Genomic DNA, 22,444 nt, shown 5'->3' with positions numbered 1-22,444 from the left:
ATAACCTTTGACTCTCTTATTTGTCAAAAATCTATACAACTCAACCTTGAATATATACAATGACGCAGCCTCCACTGCTCTCTGACTAACAACCCTCAAAGAAAAATAATTCTCTTCATCTCTGCCTTCAAAGGGAGAAGAGCTATTATTCTTAGAACTGTTTCCCTGAGTTTAAGTCATTCACTGCATCGAGCCCCCTCAGGGATCTTACACATTCCAGTCACATCGCCTCTCATTCTTATGAATGCCAGTGAAAGTAATATATCTGACAAATTAGGTCCAACCGGTGATTAATGAGTAATTTGACATTTCCTTGTGTTCTTTTGAAAATATAAAACAGAGGGAGGGAGAGTTTATTGAATGTAAATGTTGTCCGCAGTCACACCTCTTTGCCCACAAACAACTTCAGCCACTCAGAACCTGTGTCACCCCATTCTCCGCTAAAGAATTTCTTCTCATAGTTCACAGTGGAAATGCAAATACCACACAACTGGCCAGGAATCTACAGGATCTGATCGATGGCAATGGTGAAAATATTTAACAAAAAGAAAAAAAACAGCTGTATCAATTAACCATGTGGAAGAGATTGGCCTCACATTTCAACAACCTATCTGTAAAATACTTTTCCTCACATCAGTCAGAGGTAAGCAGCAACCCCAATGTCTTCTAACCTTAGACTTTGGGAGATTGATTGTACATTTCAAATATTTATAGTATACACTTAAGAAGAAACTCTCATTGAATCATATTGTTCATAGAAATCATAACATTTCTACAGTGCAGAAGGAGGCCATTTGGCCCATTGAGTCTGCGCCGACCCTCTGAAAGAGCTTCCTACTTAGGCCCACTCCTCTGTAACCCCACTGTCACCGTTGGACACTAAGGAGGCAATTTAACGTGGCCAATCCACCTAACCTGCCCATCTTTGAACTGTGGGAGGAAACCGGAGCACCCGGAGGAAACCCCCGCAGACACGGGGAGAAAGTGCAAACTCCACACAGTCACCTATGGTCAGAATCGAACCCAGGTCCCTGGTGCTGTGAGGCAGCAGTGCTAACCACTGTGCCACCACAGGAGGAGCCCAGATCCCTGAGATATTCACTTAAACTTTGATGTACCTTCAATGACGACAGACGAGAGTCGGAAGAGTAAACTGTGGCTTTAATCAGCTAAAAGACACCTGCTGGCAGCCGGTCCCAGAATGAGGGCAGGGCTGGAGATTAGCCGCCTTTATACTTGAGCCCGAGGGGCGGAGCCAGCAGGGACAAACCCAGACATGTAACAAACAGTAAGTACAATAAGTAAGAACAGTAAGTACAATATAATACAGTGGTTTACCACAAACATATTCCGAAATGTTTAAATAAATTAGTTTTAAAATATTTATCCACTCCCCTTTAAAAGCTATTATGAGTTTTGCTTCCCATCTAACAACATTTGTAAAACTAAGTTTTCCCACAAATTATGTCCTTTGGTAATGATCTTAGATTTATGCTCTGCAGTGATCTCCTGTAGCTCTCATTGCACAGTGGGTAATGTCCCTGCCTCTGGGTTCAGGCTCCCCGGGCCTTGTTGGCCAAAGAGGGCACGTTTATAATGCAGCCAAACAAGCTGAGTATCAACTTGTGAATCCTTCCACCGTACACCAATAACAGGCAATAAGACGGAAAAATTCATGGCCAGCCATGCTCTGGAAAGAAATTGGAGTCGCTCCCATTACTTTTATAGCTCCAAGCTGCCACACAAGTGTACATTGCTGCAGTAACTTTGGGGGGGGAATGTGGTTGGCTGTCGTGGATGATGCCAACAGCATTGGGGTTGATCCCTGTTCTGACCGAGTGGATATTAGACCTGCCTCCTTACCTTACCCTACCTACCCTATGGTACGTTTGACTTTCTCTCCGGCAGAGAACTGAAGAAATTATCCATTCACATACCAGTGGGAGCAGGCTTTCTTGAGTCACTGCTGCCTCACAGAGTCAGGGACCCAGGTTCAATTCCGGCCTTGAGTGACTGACTGTGTGGAGTTTATGCTTTCTCCCCGTGTGTGCGTGGGTTTCCACCGGGTGCCCTGGTTTCCTCCCACAGTCCAAAGATGTGCAGGCTAGGTGGATTGGTCATGCTAAATTGCCCCTTAGTGTCCAGAGATAGGGCGGCATGGTGGCACAGTGGTTTGCACTGCTGCCTACAGTGCTGAAGACCCGGGTTCAATTCCGTCCCCTGGTCATTGTCCGTGTGGAGTTCGCACATTGTTCTCGTGTCTGCATGGGTTTCACCCCCACAACCCAAAGATATGCAGGGTGGGTGGATTGGCCACGCTAAGTTGCCCCTTAATTGGAAAAAAAATGATTGGGTACTCTAAAAAATTTTTTTAAAAAAAATACAGTATCCAGAGATGTCCAGGTTAGGTGCGGTTACAGGGATAGGTTGGGGAGTGAGCCTAAGTAGGGCCTGTGAGCTATGGGCCAATACACTGAGAGCGAGAGTGAGTGGCAGCTGCTTAAATGGGAGGTGAGGCACCTGCAGAGAGAGGAGTGAGATGAACTGTAAGGTGTGTGGCCTTGAGGTGATGCTACGCAGGAGAATGCTGGGGAAAATCCGAGTGTACGGCTTGGCACCTGACAGCTTTACGTCAAGTCCCCAGAGTCCTGGATCCACCCGGAGCGGGGTCGCACTTCTGCTGACTTCCTTGGTCATTTCCATCCATGGTTGGAAGTACTTTTCCTCCTGTCCCTTAGCTGGATCTCCAGGTAAGAGGGGGTGACCAGTGATGGGGGGCAGGGTCTCCTCACCATTCCTGTGTGGGATACAGCCTCAACAATCCCAACTGCTGGTAAGAATTTCTGAAACATGTGGTGGTCCCTTCCATTAGAAATCCTTCGACTGACTGAATGACAGTGTCACCCAATCGCCCTGGTCAAGAAGTCCAGTGGCGGGTGTTAATTGGTTTGCTCTGGTAAAGAGCAGTCGGAGGAGGACTTGTGGCTCATGGTAGCATCCCTACCTCTAGACTAGAAGCTCTGGGTTCAAGTCCAACACCAGGACCTGTTGGCCACAGAAGGAATGTTCAATGTAGTTCAATGGGCTGATAATCAGCTCAGGAATCATTCCACCACTTCCCCTATTGTTCCCCAAAGGGAGAAAAATGTGTGGGTGTGAAGATAGACCGAAAATAAATTGGAAAGCTTTGGGAAAATGGGGCTCTGACATGATTGACATGTTAGGTGGCCAATGGCAGGGGTCTGGGGAAAGGGTGGCAGGCGGTCATGTGATGACATCTCCTGGAATATTTTGAAAGTGCAGTCAGGGTTCCCGCTAATTGACAGGCGGGATGAGTGAGCTGCAAATTAATGAAGGTGAGACGATTCTGCCCTTGGTAATTTTCCTATTGTGTGGCTTAAAAATGGCTTTGTGCCTGTAAATAATTCCATTTAAAACTGAGACTAGTTTTATGACAAAACACATTTTTTAAAAATCTATTAGTGCTTGGAAATCTACTGAGACTAAATGCAGCAGAAGTGATTGAGGGCGCCTGTTATGAGATGGTTTGTTTTGTGTAGGTGAACCATTGCTCGTTCTCTCGGGATGGTCAGCTCCTACTAACAGGTTCAGACGACTGTAACGTTTGTGTGTGGAACGTTAAAAACGAAAAACTTCGATCTACAGTCAAAGGTCACACAGGTATGTGATTTCAGTGACATCTTTCAGTTCCTTGTTGATATTCTTTACATATTTCTGATTTGTTCACAGCCCATAATGGCCGTCCAGCAAATAATGCATCATGTGTTCGCTGTATGTTTTGTAATCTTAATGACTGTCAGTTGTGGGAATTTGTATTTCAGTCTTAAGTCTTTCAGGGAATTTAGCTGCTGATTGGCTTCTACAAGATCTGGAAAGTATTTGTGAGCAGTTATGGCACCACAACGCAGGGAAATTGTGGAAAAGTGGCATTGGCAGGATTAACACGGAAGGGGTGTTCTGTCTCTGTAATGATTCACTTTTAAAGACTTCATTCGTGAACAGCAAGGGATTTATTAACGAGGCGTGTGTAGGGCATCTGCATGTTTGCAGCTATCTCTAAAATACCTCTACCGAGGAGAACTCCTCCCCCTGAGGTGATTTTCCACTCTGACTCCCACATTGGACACCCAGGCCAGGCGCCCCATACTCTGCTCTGTGACCTTTAAAGGGACAATCACCACAGTTTCTTATCCGACTGAGGCATTGGGGCAGCTAAAATGTAAGTCCAAGGACTTGGCAGTAATTAGTTGACCACAGGGAACTTCAATAATGTCATTGGTGTGATTGATCAATATAATATGAACAAGCACAGTAATAATGAACCCAAAAGTAGGGACTGGATTGAAATAGCAATGGATGATGTTGTCTCTCAAAGTGACAATACATTGGACCATTCCACTGCAACCTCTACCCTTCTCCTATTTTAAAATGTAATTTACTCACTTTATGTTTGGTCTTTTTAAAATTAATTAATTTGTACAGTTTAAATTATTAATGTCATAATGCATTCGCAAGCTTAGGATTTCTAATTTCAGCCATTCCGCCTCCTCCTAACATCTCCTGGGATCACCTCTGCACTGAATCCCCATTGCCACTCTATTTTCAGTAGATTCTCCCAACTCTGTGCACGCCGTTCTTCATTTATAGGTATTGGGTGGGATTTTCCAGCCCGTCCCACTGACGGGATCTTCCGATCCCACTGAAGGTGAATCTCCACGATGGGTTCCCCAGCGGCTGAATGAGAGAGCTGCACAAAAACACCATAGACAATGGCAAGGCTGGAAGATCGTACTGGCGGCCAATGGTGAGCTCTCTCTGCCACTGTGGTGGACTGGAAAATCCCTTCCGGTGTCTCAGATATACTTTAACTATGGCAGCACTTGAATTGTATAGTTTCAGTTCTATGGCTCAGGAATATTTGTACATGCCCAGTTTAGAGGATGGCTAATAGAGTATTAGGTTTGCTGAACAAGTGAAGACCGGCAAGTATTCTAGATGCCAAAATGTTCTCATACAGTGCAATTGCCCATTGCAATTTAACATGCTTGGGTATTTCAAAAGGTGGCAAGAAATCTATAAATAATAGAATCCATTTTAAAAGGGTTTGTTGTAGCCACATTCACAGCCATCGAGGAAAATGCTCAGGTTAGCTTTGGCTCATTATTTGGGTTGATTCATTAATAGGTTGCTAGCAAGAATGGACCCATTTTGCTAGCGCAAAATTGCATCAGAATTGTTTAAAGTTGTGTTTGCGTGGCAGTGTAATGTTACATGTTGTGTAATAATTGAGTGTGAATAGATTCTGGCTTCTACCCCAACAGGCCCAGTGAAGGCGTGTGCGTTCTCTGCCGATGCTACTCTCTTCGCAAGTGGGTCCTCTGATTGTACTGTCAGAGTGTGGAATGTGAAAACTGGAGTGTGTCTGCACGTTCTAAAAGGTATCTGTGTGAGAAAATATCCTGACCACAACAGAGGCAGAAAACACACTTTCCCAGCATGGCGGTCACCAGGGTTAATTGTCTTTGCCCAGACTTAAACAGAATGGGGGTGGGGGAGTGAAGGGGGGGTGGTCTGATGCACGATCAATGACCACTAACGCGAGGTAGTAGTCCAACTGAAGGCTTTAATAAGCTAGATGTTTCCCCCAGCAGCTCAGGGACAGAATGAAGGCTGCTGGGGCGGCACGGGCTCTTATACCCCGCCTTGCAGGGCGGAGCTACCATACAGCTTGACCAGTAGGAAACATACAATATCTACCAATGGTGTTCCAGCATTACCAGGTACTGTAATACCTCTACACAGACTACCACAGGGTCCAAGGGAGAGGATTCCAGACCGAGGCAGGCAGTGTTTGAGGTTGACTGCATTAACAAGGTGGTATGTGTGAAACAGGGTTAAAACTGAACCTGGTTACACTTATCAAAATGAATGGGCTGAAACCTCCAATTTATACAGTTTGAAATTAGACGGCTGTCAACAGCACCTGACTTTCTGGTTTATGGCGCTTTAGTTTTGTGTGGGCCTTCTCCATCACCTCACTAAACATCCCCAGCAGGTGAGGGGCCAACTCTGCCTCAAACGTCTTATAGAACTCCACTGGGAAGCCGTCTGACCCTGGGGCCTTCCGAGCTAAGCCTCCCCTCCAACCAATGCAGTGCATCATCCAAAATCACAATTCCCGCATACTCCGCCCCCCACAACCCCTATCAGCACTGCTCGATTCACCACAGAGAAATCAATTCTAGAGTACACCCTATACACGTGCGAGAAGAAGGAGCACTCCAGTGATGAAAATAATTCTAAGTGTGGACTAAACCGGTGAAAACACCCCAGGGCTCAAAAAAGTGACTAAGTGTCATTTGATAGCGTTGGGAAACTCCCAGCAAAACCATCACAAATGACACGATGGTCATGATCTACCCAAATTTGGACAAAGTCCCGTAGCGCGAGATGAGCTGGGTCTTTCCCAGTGCTCGGACACCAAGAAACACCCCGCGATCTAATGCCCATCTGGATAGATCGGGGGCCTCAGCGGGGAATTCCATAATGAAGCTGCACTTATCCCTGTTGCCTGCACTGAGTAGTTCCGCTCACTGGAACTCCTCAGTGCAGCGAGAGAGTGGGACGCCATTTTAAAAGCTCCAACTCACTATAATGGATTCGTCAGGCCTCCCCACACACCCCCCCCACACACCCATGCAGGGAACCCCCAGCTCAATCACCGCAGTGCACAGGATCCCTTGAACCCTGTGGTAGTCTGTGTAGAGGTATTACGGTACCTGCTAATGCTGGAACACCATTGGTAGATATTGTATGTTTCCTACTGGTCAAGCTGTATGCCAGGGTGCCAGCTTGGTACCACCAGCCTGGCACCCTGGCAGTGCCCCTGCCAAGAACACCTGGGCAGTATTATGGTGTGAGTGCCAAGGTGCCAGGTGGCACCAGCAGTGCCAGGGTACCATCCTGTCCAGAAGGTAAGCGGAGCCTCCAATCCCTAGGAGACCACCACAAGTGCTGTTGTGTCTGGTCCCCATTTGTGGAGGCCAGTACTGAACTGCGCTCACCCAAGATCTCCAAGGTGGTTAGGTCCCAATGCCTTGGTTAGATCTCGGGAATGCTTATTAGAGTGAGACTAACTGTCTCACTCTAATATGCAGATTTTTCAGATAGTGATCCCGCCCACAAGAGGCGGGATTCGCATCGTGACATCTCACGAGAGTGTGTTAGATCCGCAAGGCATGGCAAGCCCGGTAGATCCCGGAAGTGGAATCTCCCGGCATCTACCGGCTGTGTTGTGCCACACCTCGCTGTTTTTCGGGTGCAATGTGACTGGTAGATCCCGCCCTTAGAAACTTTCACGTTAGATTGCGCCTCTGTCTCTCTCCACAGATGCTACCAGACCTGCTGAATTTATGCAGCATTTTCTGTTTTTATTCCATCCATTCATGTTGTATAGAATTCCAACGCACACATCTATTGGCAATACATAGAATTCAAAGCAACAAAGCCATGTCCCTTTTGCACCCATTGCCTAGAACTTTTATTAGAACTTTTGATTCAGTCATTACAGCTAAATACAAAAGCTGCTTTGATTCCCTGATTAATTTTTAGACCCAGATATTTTCCAAGCAACTTTTTAAGTCGTTCAGACTGGTGGTTGCCTTTGCCAGTTCTTTGAAAGGTAATCCACTTAGTTCCAATCCCCAACTCTTTCCTCATTGTCCACAAATGGAAAGAAATTGAGGACAGTATCCAACTTCTCTGTGAAAGTTATCTGCTAACACCAGACTTACGGCTAGATCATAACTTTTAAAATAAAAAAAAAGCCCTTCTCGTTTCTCCTCTGGTCCATTGTTTATCCTGTGTCCCCTAGATTAAGGGTCTCCACTCAGCAATGGCAACAGTTTCTCCTGAATTATACTCTGGGCCCATTCATAATTTTGGATACATTTATTAAAACCTTCCCTCAACCTTTTAAGGAGAACAACTGTAGCTTCTTCTGATGTTCCTTTAATGTCTTTGAGAGATAGCAACGAGTCCCATATAAAGAAAAAATAAGCATACCTCTGGAAAATATACAGTTGTACATTTAGAAGAAGCTCATTTTATGGACAAAAGGAGAGTAGAAAACAATTGTGATGTATCAGATACGGCAGCATGGTAGCATAGTGGTTAGCACAATTGCTTCACAGCTCCAGGGTCCCAGGTTCGATTCCCAGCTTGGGTCACCGCCTGTGCAGAGTCTGCACGTTCTCCCCGTGTGCGTGTGGGTTTCCTCCGGGTGCTCCGGTTTCCTCCCACAGTCCAAAGATGTGCAGGTTAGGTGGATTGGCCATGATAAATTGCCCTTAGTGTCCAAAATTGCCCTTAGTGTTGGGTGGGGCTACTGGGTTATGGGGATAGGGTGGAGGTGTTGACCTTGGGTAGGGTGCTCTTTCCAAGAGCCGATGCAGACTCGATGGGCCAAATGGCCTCCTTCTGTACTGTAAATTCTATGATATAATCTGACAGAATCTGGGTTAGTACAAGAGCAGTTTGAGAAAGAGGCACCAGAACACAGCACAGCAGCTTCATGCATAAATTAGCACTAAATGTAAAACTTTTTGTGCAATATGTTTCCATATTCGTGATATAGATTCATTAGACTATGGTTATGGCTGAAGGAAGGAACTTATTTCCTGAAGATTTCCCTCTGTGTAGGCGTGCATTCTCTGAATCTTCTATCAGTATCAAGGTTGCTGATGTGAAGTTTAGCTCCGACACAAATACATGGAAAATGAAAATGAAATCCAGATCTCCGCAAATTTGACGGCAATCAATTCAATAATGTTTACTGCTCTGGGTTTTAGTTAATGAATTTTAGTTTCAACATTCAGCTTTACTTTGTATCAAAACTGATTCTCTTCTGTATCACCCCAAACCACAGAGCTCCCATCTCATTTATGGTTTCTTAATATAATTCTCTAACAGAGTCCAACGAGCTGTATTGTTCTTATTCTTAGGACACAGTAAGATGGTGGAGACCGTGTGCTTTAGCCATGATATGAACCTACTCGTATCGGGAAGTTGGGATCATACAGCTATTCTGTGGGATCCAAAGGTTAGTTGCAGGCCTTTTAATTTAATTCTGTTTACTGTGTCTGACAGGAGCTCAACCTTGCCCCTTCCTCTATCGCCTTAAATATTAACCGCTCCAACAACACTGTTCCTATCCTCGTCTCATTGTTTACCCTGGGCAAGATTTTCTGTTTGGGTGGAGGTACTGACATCAACACCGTTTCTACATCCCTACCTTACTCTGAGGGGGAAGTGGTTCCGGATCCTGATTTTTTCCCCAAAGTTGACCCTATTTGGCTGGAAGGTGGGTTTGAAATGAAATGAAAATGAAATGAAAATCGCTTATTGTCACAAGTAGGCTTCAATGAAGTTACTGTGAAAAGCCCCTAGTCGCCACATTCCGGCGCCTGTTCGGGGAGGCTGTTACGGGAATTGAACCGTGCTGTTTGGCGGCCAATTAGTGGCGGCGGGTAGGATTGTGAAATTGTGGGTCTGATTTAAAGGCACGACAGCAGCTAATATTCTGACAGCTGTCTTTACAATTCTAGATGGCAGGTGGAGGTTAGCTGGAGGAGTGGTGGAGACCAAGCACCCAATGGCAGGGTTGCCCCAAAGCTTGCAATGCTGCCCATGAGATCATTTTGGTTTTTTAAGTGTTTTTATTAAGGCATTTATATACATAAATACATCAACCAAAATCAAAACAAGAACAACAGGAAATCTCATAACAGATAAATAACCAACACCCCTGCACCCCACCCTCTCTGTTGTTACCCTCCACCCATTCTGCCTCCTTTTTTAACCCCAAAGTCCCCCTCCCCCTGCTGACTTAACTATCCTGGAAGAAGTCTCCAGGCAAACCCCTCCACAGTCCCTCTTGATGCAAACTGGATTTTTTTCCAACCTGAGGAATTCAGAAAGGTCGCTCATCCCCCCCCCCCCCCCACCACCCCAAACCCCCTCACCCCCCGATCCGGTGGCCCCGAGTCCCTCCATCCCAACTAGATCCGTCTCCGGGCTACCAAAGAGGCAAAGGGCAAAACGCCGGCCTCTCTCACCTCCTGGACTCCCGGGTCATCTGACACTCCAAACATTGTCACTTTTGGACTCGGGACCACTTTCTCCCTCAGCACCTTAGACATCACATCAGCGAACCCCCGCCAAAATCCCTGCAGCTTCGGACAGGCCCAAAACATGTGGGCCTGGTTTACCCACACCTATCCTCCACCCCCTCCAAAAACCTGCTCATTCTGGCCACCATCATATGCGGCCTGTGAACTTCTTTAAAACTGAATGAGGCTAAGTCTAGCGCATGAAGACCATGAGGTCATTTTGCAGGCTGCATGTGAAAGGCAGGGGTCTTATTCCCGAAGGATGGCAGGAGAAGGCCATCCAACCAAATTAAACAGGTCTGGCTGGAGGTGACAGAACATGTAAGCAGTCACTGCAGAGCTGGGTGCGGGAGACACAAGAGGTGAGTGCCTCCGGGCCTCCAGCAGACTCAACAGCTGAGCTATCTCCGCACACATGGTGCTGCTGAACATGGGAGAATGTTTGCCCAGGCTAATTACTGACCCTGAGCAAGGCTCAGAGACTGACCGCTGTTGACCAGCTGGCACCACTGGTATATGCAACTTTGTATGTCAGTGAGCCGCTGGCATTGATCAGAGAGCCCAAATGTGCCTTATCTCTTTCTCCCTCTCTCTCTCTCTCTCTCCTGGCCTGTCCTCGCAGGGAAAGGAGCTCAGGATGCTCAGTTCTGCCAATAGGAGGAAGCCATTGAAATCCCTAGGATGGCCCCTCAAGTTGGGAAGGAAAACAAATGAGCTGCCCGGAGCAGAGGAGAGGGTGAAGCAGTATTGTCACCTGAAGTCGAAGGACACAGAGTGCATTCCCCCACCCCATCCAACTGCAAAGCTTTCTACTGTCAAAAGTCAGTTCTCAGGATCGCCTAGTGTTTCCCACAGATATGGATTTGATGGAGAAATGTTTCAGTTTTGGCGCGGCACTGCGCTAATCAGAAGAAACAGCAGAGTCAGCGCGGACACGTCTAACGAGCACACCCTCACCAGTGCAGGCACACTCACAGCATTGGGTCCTCAGGCGGCACTCGGTGGAGAGCATGGTTTGTGGTGGGTGGGGGGGGGCAGAGGCTGCTGTGGTCTTCCCTCCTCGGAGCATGGGGGACATATAAAGCCATGTTCAGCTGGGCACAGGTGCACAGCCTCAGGAGTCACAAGTAAGGTGATTGAATGACCAGTAAGAGATGTGTGCCCATATGTGAAGTTGCCCATGCAGAGTAGGGTCTTGGTCTGAGAATGGAGGAATCCATTTACCTCATGGGGTGGGATTCTCCCCTACCCAGCGGGGCGGGGGGTTCTGGCGTAATGGAGTGGCGGGAGCCACTCCGGCGTCGGGTCGCCCCAAAGATGCGGAAAGGTCTTCGCCAGGCGACACATGCGCGGGAGCGTCAGCGGCCGCTCACGGCATCCCCGCGCATGCGCAGGGGAGGGGGGTCTCTTCCACCTCCGCCATAGTGAAGACCATGGCGAAGGCGGAAGAAACAGAGTGCCATCAGGGCACAGGCCCGCCTGCGGATCGGTGTGCCCCGATCCCGGGCCAGGCCACCTGGGGGCACCCCCCAGGGCCAGATTGCCCCGCGCCCCCCCCAGGACCCCAGAGCCCGCCCGCGCCGCCTTGTCCCGCCGTTCAAAAGGAGGTTTAATCCACGTCAGCTGGCATGGGTTGACAGCGGCGGGACTTCGGCCCATCGCGGGCCGGAGAATCAGCGGGCATGGGCCCGCCGACCGGCGCAATTCCCGCCGAACGGCGCGGCGCGATTCCCGCCCCCGCCGAATCTCTGGTGGCGGAGAATCCGGGACACGGCGGGGGCGGGATTCACGCCAGCCCCCGGCGATTCTCCGACCCGGTGGGGGGTCGGAGAATCGCGCCCATGTTTTTAAAAAATTAATTTAAGGGATGTGGGCGTCGCTGGTTCAGCCAACATTTATTGTCCATCCCTAGTTGCCTTCAGAAGATGGTGTGCTTAAACTGCTGCAGTCCAGTCCCTGAGGTGTAGGTATGCCCACAGTGCTGTTAGGGGGGCAATTCCAGGATTTTGACCCAGTGACAGTGAAGAAACGGTGATATATTTCCAAGTCGAGGTGGTGAGTGACTAGGAGGGGAACCTCCATATGGTGGGGTTCCCAGGTATCTGCTCTTGTCCTTCTAGATGGCAGTGGTCGTGGGTTTGGAAGGTGCGGCCTAAGGAACCCTGTTGAGCTCCTGCTGTGCATCTTGGAGATGGTACGCACGGCTGCCACTGTTCGTCGGTGGTGGAGGGATTGAATGTTTGTGGGCGGGGGAGCAATTTTCTGCATTGCTGGGTATATGCCAATGTTGTAGATGTACAGGAATAGCTTGGCTAGGGGGTGGGCAAGCCTTCAGTACCAGTGCTGGGATATTGTCCGGGCCCATAGCCTTTGCAGTATCCGCTGTCTTCAGCTGTTTCTTGATATCACGTGGGGTGAATTGCAATGTCTGAATACTGACATCTGTGATGCTGGAGGAAGCCCAGATGGATCATCCACTCAGCCCATCATTGAGGTTGGGGATATTTGTGGAGCCTCCTCTTCTTCCAGTGAGTTGTTTAATTGTCCACCACCATTCACGGCTGGATGTGGCAGGACTGCAGAGTCCTGTGCTGAGCTTCACCAGGTTGACACATCATTCCTATGTACGCCTGGTGCTGTTCCCGGCACGCTCTCCTGCACTCTTCATTGAACCAGAGTTGAACCCCTGATTTGGTGGTAATGGTAGAGTGGGGGATATGCTCGGACGTGAAGTTGCAGGTTGTCGCTGAATACAATTTTGCTGCTGCTGATGGCCCACAATGCCTCCTGGATGCCCAGTCTTGAGTTGCTAGATCTATTTGAAGTCTATCTCATTTGGCACATTGGTAGTGCCACACAACACGATGGAGGGTATCCTCAATGTGAAGACGGACATTGTCTCCACAAGGACTGTGCTACCACCGGGTGTCCATCACGAACTTTGAACGCATGAGCTCCTCCATTGAGAAAGTGAATGGCATAACTGGAATAGAGAGGAGTGCTGATGTGAAACAATGGTCGTGAAAAGGTGCACAGACTGCTGGAGACACACAGAGATTGCTGGGAGGGAGGGGTACACAGAGTGCAGGAGAGGGAGGGGTATAGGAGAGTGCTGGAGAGGTAGGGGTACACGGAATGCTGGAGAGGGAGGGATACACGGAGTGCACGGAGGGAGGTGTACACAGAGTGCTGGAGAGGGAGGGGTACACGGAGAGCTGGAGAGGGAGGGGTAATCGGAGAGCTGGAGAGGAAGGGGTAATCGGAGAGCTGGAGAGGGAGGGGTACACGGAGAGCTGGAGAGAGAGGAGTACACGGAGAGTTGGATAGGGACGGGTACACGGTGCTGGAGAGGGAGGGGTACACGGAGAGTGCTGGAGAGGGAGGGGTACACGGAGAGTGCTGGAGAGGGAGGGGTACACGGAGAGTGCTGGAGAGGGAGGGGTACACGGAGAGCTGGAGAGGGAGGGGTACAGGGAGTGCTGGAGAGGGAGGGGTACACTGAATGCAGAAGAGGGAGGGGTACACGGAGAGCTGGAGAGGGAGGGTACACGGAGTGTGCTGGAGAGGGAGGGGTAATCGGAGAGCTGGAGAGGGAGGGGTAATCAGAGAGCTGGAGAGGGAGGGGTACATGGAGAGCTGGAGAGGGAGGGGTACATGGAGAGCTGGAGAGGGAGGGGTACACAGAGAGCTGGAGAGGGAGGGGTACACAGAGAGCTGGAGAGGGAGGGGAACACAGAGTGAGCTGAAGAGAGAGGTGTACATGGAGTGCTGGAGAGGGAGGGGTACACAGAGAGTGCTGGAGAGGGAGGGGTACATGGAGAGTGCTGGAGAGGGAGGGGTAATCGGAGAGCTGGAGAGGGAGGGGTAATCATAGAGCTGGAGAGGGAGGGGTACATGGAGAGCTGGAGAGGGAGGGGTACACGGAGAGCTGGAGAGGGAGGGGTACACGGAGAGTGCTGGAGAGGGAGGGGTACACGGAGAGTGCTGGAGAGGGAGGGGTACACGGAATGCAGAAGAGGGAGGGGTACACAGAGAGCTGGAGAGGGAGGGGAACACAGAGTGAGCTGAAGAGAGAGGTGTACATGGAGTGCTGGAGAGGGAGGGGTACACAGAGAGTGCTGGAGAGGGAGGGGTACATGGAGAGTGCTGGAGAGGGAGGGGTAATCGGAGAGCTGGAGAGGGAGGGGTAATCATAGAGCTGGAGAGGGAGGGGTACATGGAGAGCTGGAGAGGGAGGGGTACACGGAGAGCTGGAGAGGGAGGGGTACACGGAGAGTGCTGGAGAGGGAGGGGTACACGGAGAGTGCTGGAGAGGGAGGGGTACACGGAATGCAGAAGAGGGAGGGGTACACAGAGAGCTGGAGAGGGAGGGGTACACGGTGCTGGATAGGGAGGGGTACACGGAGAGTGCAGGAGAGGAAGGGGTACACGGAGAGTGCTGGAGAGGGAGGGGTACACGGAGTGCTGGAGAGGGAGGGGTACACGGAATGCAGAAGAGGGAGGGGTACACGGAGAGCTGGAGAGGGAGGGTACACGGAGGGTGCTGGAGGGAGGGGTACACGGAGAGTGCTGGAGAGGGAGGGGTACACGGAGAGCTGGAGAGGGAGGGGTACACGGAGTGCTGGAGAGGGAGGGGTACATGGAATGCAGAAGAGGGAGGGGTACACGGGGAGCGCTGGAGAGGGATGGGTACACGGAGTGCAGGAGAAGGAGGTCTTACCGGAGTGCAGGAGAGGGAGGGGTACATGGAATGCTGGAGAGGGAGCGGTACACAGAGAGCTGGAGAGGGTGCGGTACACAGAGAGCTGGGGATGGAGGGGTACACAGAGAGCTGGGGATGGAGGGATACACAGAATGCAGGAGCTGGAGGGGTACACGGTGAGCTGGAGAGGGAGGGGTACACGGTGAGCTGGAGAGGGAGGGGTACACAGAGAGTGCTGGAGAGGGAGGAGTACACGGAGTCCTGGATAGGAAGGGGTACACGGAATGCAGAAAGGGGGGGTACACAGAGAGCTGGAGAGGGAGGGGTACACGGAGGGTGCTGGAGAGGGAGGGGTACACGGAGAGCTGGAGAGGGAAGGGTACACGGAGAGCTGGAGAGGGAGGGGTACACGGAGAGCTGGAGAGGGAGGGGTACACGGAGAGATGGAGAGGGAGGGGTACACGGAGAGTGCTGGAGGGGGAGGGGTACACGGAGAGCTGGAGAGGGAGGGGTATGGAGAGTGCTGGAGAGGGAGGGGTACAGGGAGAGTGCTGGAGAGGAAGGGGTACACGCAGTGCGGGAGGGGTACACGGAGAGCTGGAGTTGGAGGGGTACACGGAGAGGGAGGGGTACACGCAGAGTGCTGGAGAGGGAGGGGTACATGGAGTGCAGGAGAAGGAGGGGTACACGGAGAGCTGGAGAGGGAGGTGAACACGGAGAAGGAGGGGGACACGGAGGGTGCTGGAGACACGGAGAGCTGGAGAGGGAGGGGTACATGGAGAGCTGGAGAGGGAGGGGTACACGGAGAGCTGGGGAGGGAGGGGTACACGGAGAGCTGGAGAGGGAGGGGTACATCGAGAGCTGGAGAGGGAGGGGTACACGGAGAGCTGGAGAGGGAGGGGTACACGGAGAGCTGGAGAGGGAGGGGTACACGGAGAGTGCTGGAGACACGGAGAGCTGGAGAGGGAGGGGTACACGGAGAGCTGGAGAGGGAGGGGTACACGGAGAGCTGGAGAGGGAGGGGTACACCGAGAGCTGGAGAGGGAGGGGTACACGGAGAGCTGGAGAGGGAGGGGTACACGGAGAGCTGGAGAGGGAGGGGTACACGGAGAGTGCTGGAGACACGGAGAGCTGGAGAGGGAGGGGTACACGGAGAGCTGGAGAGGGATGGGTACACGGAGTGCAGGAGAAGGAGGTCTACCGGAGTGCAGGAGAGGGAGGGGTACATGGAATGCTGGAGAGGGAGCGGTACACAGAGAGCTGGAGAGGGAGCGGTACACAGAGAGCTGGAGAGGGTGCGGTACACAGAGAGCTGGAGAGGGTGCGGTACACAGAGAGCTGGAGAGGGTGCGGTACACAGAGAGCTGGAGAGGGTGCGGTACACAGAGAGCTGGGGATGGAGGGGTACACAGAATGCAGGAGCTGGAGGGGTACACGGTGAGCTGGAGAGGGAGGGGTACACAGAGAGTGCTGGAGAGGGAGGAGTACACGGAGTCCTGGATAGGGAGGGGTACACGGAATGCAGAAAGGGGGGGTACACAGAGAGCTGGAGAGGGAGGGGTACACGGAGAGTGCTGGAGAGGGAGGGGTAATCGGAGAGCTGGAGAGGGAGGGGTAATCGGAGAGCTGGAGAGGGAGGGGTACACGGAGAGCTGGAGAGGGAGGGGTACACGGAGAGATGGAGAGGGAGGGGTACACGGAGAGTGCTGGAGAGGGAGGGGTACACGGAGAGCTGGAGAGGGAGGGGTATGGAGAGTGCTGGAGAGGGAGGGGTATGGAGAGTGAGCTGGAGAGGGAGGGGTACACGGAGAGCTGGAGAGGGAGGGGTACACGGAGGGCTGGAGAGGGAGGGTATGGAGAGTGCTGGAGAGGGAGGGGTACAGGGAGAGTGCTGGAGAGGAAGGGGTACACGGAGTGCGGGAGAGGGAGAGGTACACGGAGAGCTGGAGTTGGAGGGGTACACGGAGAGGGAGGGGTACACGCAGAGTGCTGGAGAGGGAGGGGTACATGGAGTGCAGGAGAAGGAGGGGTACACGGAGAGCTGGAGAGGGAGGTGTACACGGAGAGGGAGGGGGACATGGAGGGTGCTGGAGACACGGAGAGCTGGAGAGGGAGGGGTACACGGAGAGCTGGAGAGGGAGGGGTACACGGAGAGTGCTGGAGACACGGAGAGCTGGAGAGGGAGGGGTACACGGAGAGCTGGAGAGGGAGGGGTACACGGAGAGTGCTGGAGACACGGAGAGCTGGAGAGGGAGGCGTACACGGAGAGCTGGAGAGGGAGGGGTACGGTGAGTGCTGGAGAGGGCGGGGTACACGCAGATTGCTGGTGAGGGAGGGGTACACGGAGAGCTGGAGAGGGAGGGGTACAGGGAGAGCTGGAGAGGGAGGGGTACAGGGAGAGCTGGAGAGGGAGGGGTACACAGAGAGCTGGATAGGGAGGGGCACACGGAGAGCTGGAGAGGGAGGGGTACACAGAGAGCTGGAGAGGGAGGGGTACACAGAGAGCTGGAGAGGGAGGGGTACACGGAGAGCTGGAGAGGGCAGGGTACACACAGATTGCTGGAGAGGGAGGGGTACACAGAGAGCTGGATAGGGAGGGGTACACGGAGAGTGCTGGAGACGTGTGAACCATGCATGGACAGTAAGATTGTGTCACACTGCTGGATGAGTTGCACTCAGGTGAAATATGCCTCTATCAGATATGCCCCAGTGTTCACCCCATCTTGGTGAGTGTTTTCTGTCCAGGGACCGCTCCAGCTAAATCCCGCTTCTTCCAATGAACTGTCTGTTTAGTACTTCAAGGTTCCTATCTCTCTGGAGAACACAGTAGAACATCTCAATGTGCAGGAACCTTGCAGAAATATCCTTCCGATCCAGGCACCAGAGCCACATCTTCAGAACCTCATGGGCCTGTTCAGTGATTGACCTGGTGAGCAGATGGCTTGGATTGTGGCACCTGTGTGCCTCCATTCAAGCCACGTAAAAATGTGAGTAGCCATCTCCTCAAGAGATATCCTTGTCTCTTAGCGACCATTGACAGAGTTCCATTGGTGACATGAAGAGCTTCAGCTCCCAGGACAGTCGGAGGATGAAGACATTGTGAAAGCTAATCAGCACAGTGGGCATGGGCATGCAGGGAACTCTTGTTCTGGTCACATTTAAGGAATGGAATGGATGATCTGGAACAGGCAGAAGAAGTCTACCTCTTGCCTTCCCCCATGCCTGAGGCAGAGTGGAACCCTACAATCTATTTATATATTTTCTCTTTCTAATGGAGAGAGATTCCTTTGTGGACATACCTGTACGTGGCAGTGTAGAACTTAATTCTAAACTATTTGGATTCTGTTTTTTTATGCAGTCAGGCCGCCTGGTGAAGTCTCTCTCTGGACATCACAACGTCATCAAAACCTGCGCCTTTTCGGTCAAGGCAGGATATTTGGTAATCTGTCTTTCTTCATGATTATACTTGTATAATGTATCTCCAATTATCCCCAAATGCGCCTCAACATATATTTACTACTGACCTTAATATCGCACCTTCAACATCAAAGATGTTCCGTAGCATTTAAAAAGGGCAGGGAATGTGGGAAAAGGTTAAATATATATATATATAAAAGGAATAAAACAAATAATGATGCAGGAAAGGAGTATGAAGCAGGTTAGTTCCAAAGCGTTTAAAGGTGGAAGGATTCATGAAGGTTTAATGGACTTGAAGCTATTGGCGATAGAGTCAGATTTCCCACCCATCAGGTGGCGCACTGGTTAGCACTGCTACATCAAGGCGCCGAGGTCCCAGCTTCGGTCCCGGCCCTGGGTCACTGTCCATGTGGAGTTTGCACATTCTCCCCATGTTTGTGTGGGTTTCACCCCCACAATCCAAAGATGTGCAGGGTAGGTGGATTGGTCACGCTAAATTGCCCCTTAATTGGGAAAAATGAATTGGGTATTCTAAATTTATTTTTAAAAAGATTTCCCACCCATCAATGTTCTCCACTGACCACAGCTGGATTTCCGATACGGACAGAATTGCGTTTGGCTATAATTCACCCCAATCAAAGGGTCAAACAACACTCACTGTCTTTACCTACCCATGGAGAAAGGGTGAGGTAGTGGAGGGTGACTGAACCTCAGGAACCAGATCCAGGCAGGGAACTGGCAGGAGACAAAAGCAAATATATTGAAACATGAAAAAGAATACAATTCGATACATTGAAAAGACAGAATCGTAATATTTGTGGTGAACTGTTGAATCTCTTTGGTAATAAATGTAATTTCCAAATTGCCTGTGTACTGACTCCAACTAACTGTTCCTGTTAAGATCATCCAGACTTTGTTTTTTGCTGCTGGACATCAGAGATTGTTTTGAACAAGCTATTGTTCTTCTTGTATAGGCCACTGGATCCTGGGATTTTACAGTGAGGGTGTGGAGTTTACAAACAATGAAACAAAAACTAACTTTGCGTGGTCACAAGGGCAACGTGAGCTGTGTAGCATTTTCTGGAATTGGAATGCTGGTAAGCTGAATGGTGGAATGAAGTGGGAAATGGGAAAATGGGAATGCCCACTGACTGTCACTGGCTCAACTGGTGGATATATTTGTATGGTGTGGCACTGGACCAAGCAGATTAGGAAAGTCTCTGGCCTGAGCTAAGCTACCTGATCTTAGCCAGGCTGACAATGGGGTTTCCCGTTGTTTTTACCCTTCACCGCCAGGGAACCCACGGCGGAGGTTCCACCAGCGGGAACGGCCGGAAGATCCCTCTGTGACGGGCTTGTAAAGGAAGGAAGTCAGTTTGGTTATTTCTTTCAATGGTTGATGTAGGAAAGTGTATGTGTAACTGCCAGGTGAAAACAAGTCAGGTTCATTTCTAATAGAATCATAGAATCTCGAAGGTCATCAATTGGGTAACACACTGAAGTTACCGAGGTAACCAATCCACATTGAGCCGATCAGGAGGGGGTAATTAGAAAATCAAAATATAAAATCCTGTAAAAGATTTGTATGGACTGTAGACCGAGTGGTCACATGATGATGTGGCTCCAAAAGAGGTCATGTGATACACCCGGGAGCATGGGCAGGGTACAAGCTGATAAACTTGTGAATAAATGACTCTTCATTCTAAGTCCTTGTCACCTGTGAGTTGGGAACCCAACACATTTACATGGACGAACAAATTAGTATTCACAACACCAGTTCTGTCTGATGCAAGTTTCTCTGATTGTTTCACAGGCTTCGGGTTCCTGGGATAAGACTGTACGTGTGTGGGATCCGAGAAATGGGCGCCTGATCTTCCTTCTGAAGGAGCACACAGGTCGGGTGATGGCCCTGTCGTTCTCTCTGGATTCAATTCTGCTGGTGACAGCGGCAGGAGATGAAACGGTGAATGAGGAAGGGATTCATTTAAACTGGAATTCTTGTTTTCCATAGCCTGCCAGGCGATTCATTCTCATCTGTTCTCCTAGATTCGTGTGTGGGATTGTGAAGATGGGGAATGCAAGAAGACCCTGAAGGTAATACACCCAAAAATCTTCATTGTATATGAGCAATGCTCCGGTCTAGATACACAAAGGTCTCATGGCAAACGCAATTTTTGAGACACTATTTCAAATGTAACCTGCACCTTAATTTGAGATTGTTGTGTTAAAATCACCTTCTTTGAAGACTGATTGTCTTTCTTTCCCCAGTGTCATTTGGATTTAATCTTCAGTTGCCAGTTTTCTCCTTCCAATACTCTTCTGACTGCAGGAACATCTGATTATGAACTGACAACTGAATCTACAACATCCATCCTACATCAAGAGTTTTAGAAGGAAATCTGATCAGTTAAATAATATAATAGTTACTCAAGCAAACCATTTTAAAGATGCAATGAAATATGTTGACTATAACATTAAAAATAGACTTTGTGTAAAGTGATTGTTCTGGGGTTGGTTTAGCACAGGGCTAAATAGCTGGCTTTTAAAGCAGGCCAAGCAGCGCGGGTTCAATTCCCGTATCAGCCTCCCCAAACAGGTGCCGGAATGTGGCGACGAGGGGCTTTTCACAGTAACTTCATTTGAAGCCTACTTGTGACAACAAGCAATTTTCATTTCATTTCATTTTTTTAAATGTAAAAGCTGCATACCAGAATTTTTTTTTTGACATCTCTCACATCTCCACATGGGAGAAATCTCATGCATGTTACCTTCTCAAATCACAAACCTTACCTCATGTTGTCTTGATTTTTGGCAATACTTTCATGTGGATTTTTATGATGAAATTTTGTTTTCCAATGTGCTGTCCTTGAGTCAGAAGGTTGGAGCTTCAATTCCACTCTAGGCACTTGAGTCCACTTTCTACGCTAGTATTTCAGTGCAGTACTGAGCGAGTTGGAGGTGTGTGTTTTGGATGCAACGTTAAACTGAGGCACCATCTACCCTCTCAGATCTATGTTAACCTTCCCATGACGCTATTCGAAAAAGGGTGGAGAGGAGTCCTCCTGATGTCCTGACCAATAAATATCCCTCAACCAGCATCACTGAAACATTTTATCTGGTTGTTTGTTTTGTGAAGGCAAGCAAAAAGGAATGCAAGGGACAAGCAGGAGGGACAAAGCCTCACGTGACCAGTCCGATGGCAAGCCAAAACCAAATTGTAAATAAATACCTGTAAATATGTGTCTTGGCCATATTGGGGAATGTAAAATACGTATGCCCATTAAAGAGGGGCCACGGCCACAATTGTTATGAAAATGGTCGCTTGTAAATATATGGGTTAGTTTTTACATGTTTTTTCTTTGATAATGTATAATTTATAATTTGTTTTCATAAAATATGAAAACTCAGTAAAAAACATTTGTAAAAAAAAGAAATCAAGACAATTTATGGGTGCCATTTTGGTTGGAGAGTATCACAGAATCGTTACGGTACAGAAGGAGGCCTTTCAGCCCTCTGAGTCTTCACCAAACAGTATCAGTGTCACACAAACTTGCTGTGTTGTCAATGCTGGATGGCATTTTGCTGAGGGCACCAGTGTGGGTGTTCAGAGCGAAGACCAGAGTATTCAGAGATGGCAAGTTGTGATGTCAGTCAGTATGTAACGCTGATCTGCCAGCAACACTGTCATTTTCAAACTCGCCCCTCCAGCTCCTGATCTCTCAGCCTTGCAGAGCTCCATCTGCCCCCATATTCTCCTCCATCTGCCCCCATATAAGTCCGGGGCCTTAAACCACTGCTGTACCTTATCAATGTTTGCTGTGGACTTCCAGTTGCGGCGATGCGGAGCTAAGCCACACGATTCGGCAGCTCCCGTTCTAATGGACTTTTGGGCTCTTTTCGGGAGCCCCAACGGAATTTTTTCAGACCAAACCCAGTGTGGGGTGACGAAGGAAGGTGCCCCCCCGGGGGTATATGGAAAGGACCAGTGGCAGTGGCCAGATTGTGAAGGATCCTTTGGAGCAGCGGCAGCGAAGAGAAGGGAGAAGTAAGATGGCGGCGGATGGAGCCCAGACGACATGGGGCCCGGACCAGCAGGAATTCCTCCGACGGTGTGTGGAGGAACTAAAGAAGGGGG

General features: G+C 49.9%; 1 protein-coding gene across 2 annotated transcripts; it reads left to right on the top strand.

The window, feature by feature from the left end:
- The first annotated feature begins 480 nt into the window (after positions 1–480).
- Positions 481–21,407, top strand: LOC140398838 (uncharacterized). Of its 2 annotated transcripts, XM_072487790.1 has the most exons (9): positions 481–643; positions 3,561–3,681; positions 5,343–5,459; positions 9,024–9,121; positions 18,251–18,331; positions 19,284–19,406; positions 20,123–20,272; positions 20,356–20,403; positions 20,578–21,407. In XM_072487790.1, exons 1-9 carry the CDS (start codon positions 575–577, stop codon positions 20,698–20,700), a joined length of 930 nt encoding a protein of 309 aa, XP_072343891.1. In that variant the 5' UTR covers positions 481–574; the 3' UTR covers positions 20,701–21,407. The 2 variants fall into 2 exon arrangements, with proteins under 2 accessions (XP_072343891.1, XP_072343892.1); XM_072487791.1 differs by lacking the exon at positions 19,284–19,406.
- Positions 21,408–22,444: the final 1,037 nt, after the last annotated feature.

This window comes from Scyliorhinus torazame, chromosome 22, assembly GCF_047496885.1.
Source record: "Scyliorhinus torazame isolate Kashiwa2021f chromosome 22, sScyTor2.1, whole genome shotgun sequence".
In the NCBI taxonomy this organism is placed as follows: domain Eukaryota; kingdom Metazoa; phylum Chordata; class Chondrichthyes; order Carcharhiniformes; family Scyliorhinidae; genus Scyliorhinus; species Scyliorhinus torazame.
This window is presented reverse-complemented; position numbering and strand designations above follow the sequence as displayed.

Excerpts from the sequence above, each read along its gene's own strand:
- LOC140398838 (XM_072487790.1), top strand. The coding sequence starts at position 575 with ATGTGGAAGAGATTGGCCTCACATTTCAACAACCTATCTGTAAAATAC. Across the intron at positions 3,682-5,342 it reads TACAGTCAAAGGTCACACAG|GCCCAGTGAAGGCGTGTGCG; the intron begins GTATGTGATTTC and ends CTACCCCAACAG. Across the intron at positions 20,273-20,355 it reads CAGCGGCAGGAGATGAAACG|ATTCGTGTGTGGGATTGTGA; the intron begins GTGAATGAGGAA and ends CTGTTCTCCTAG.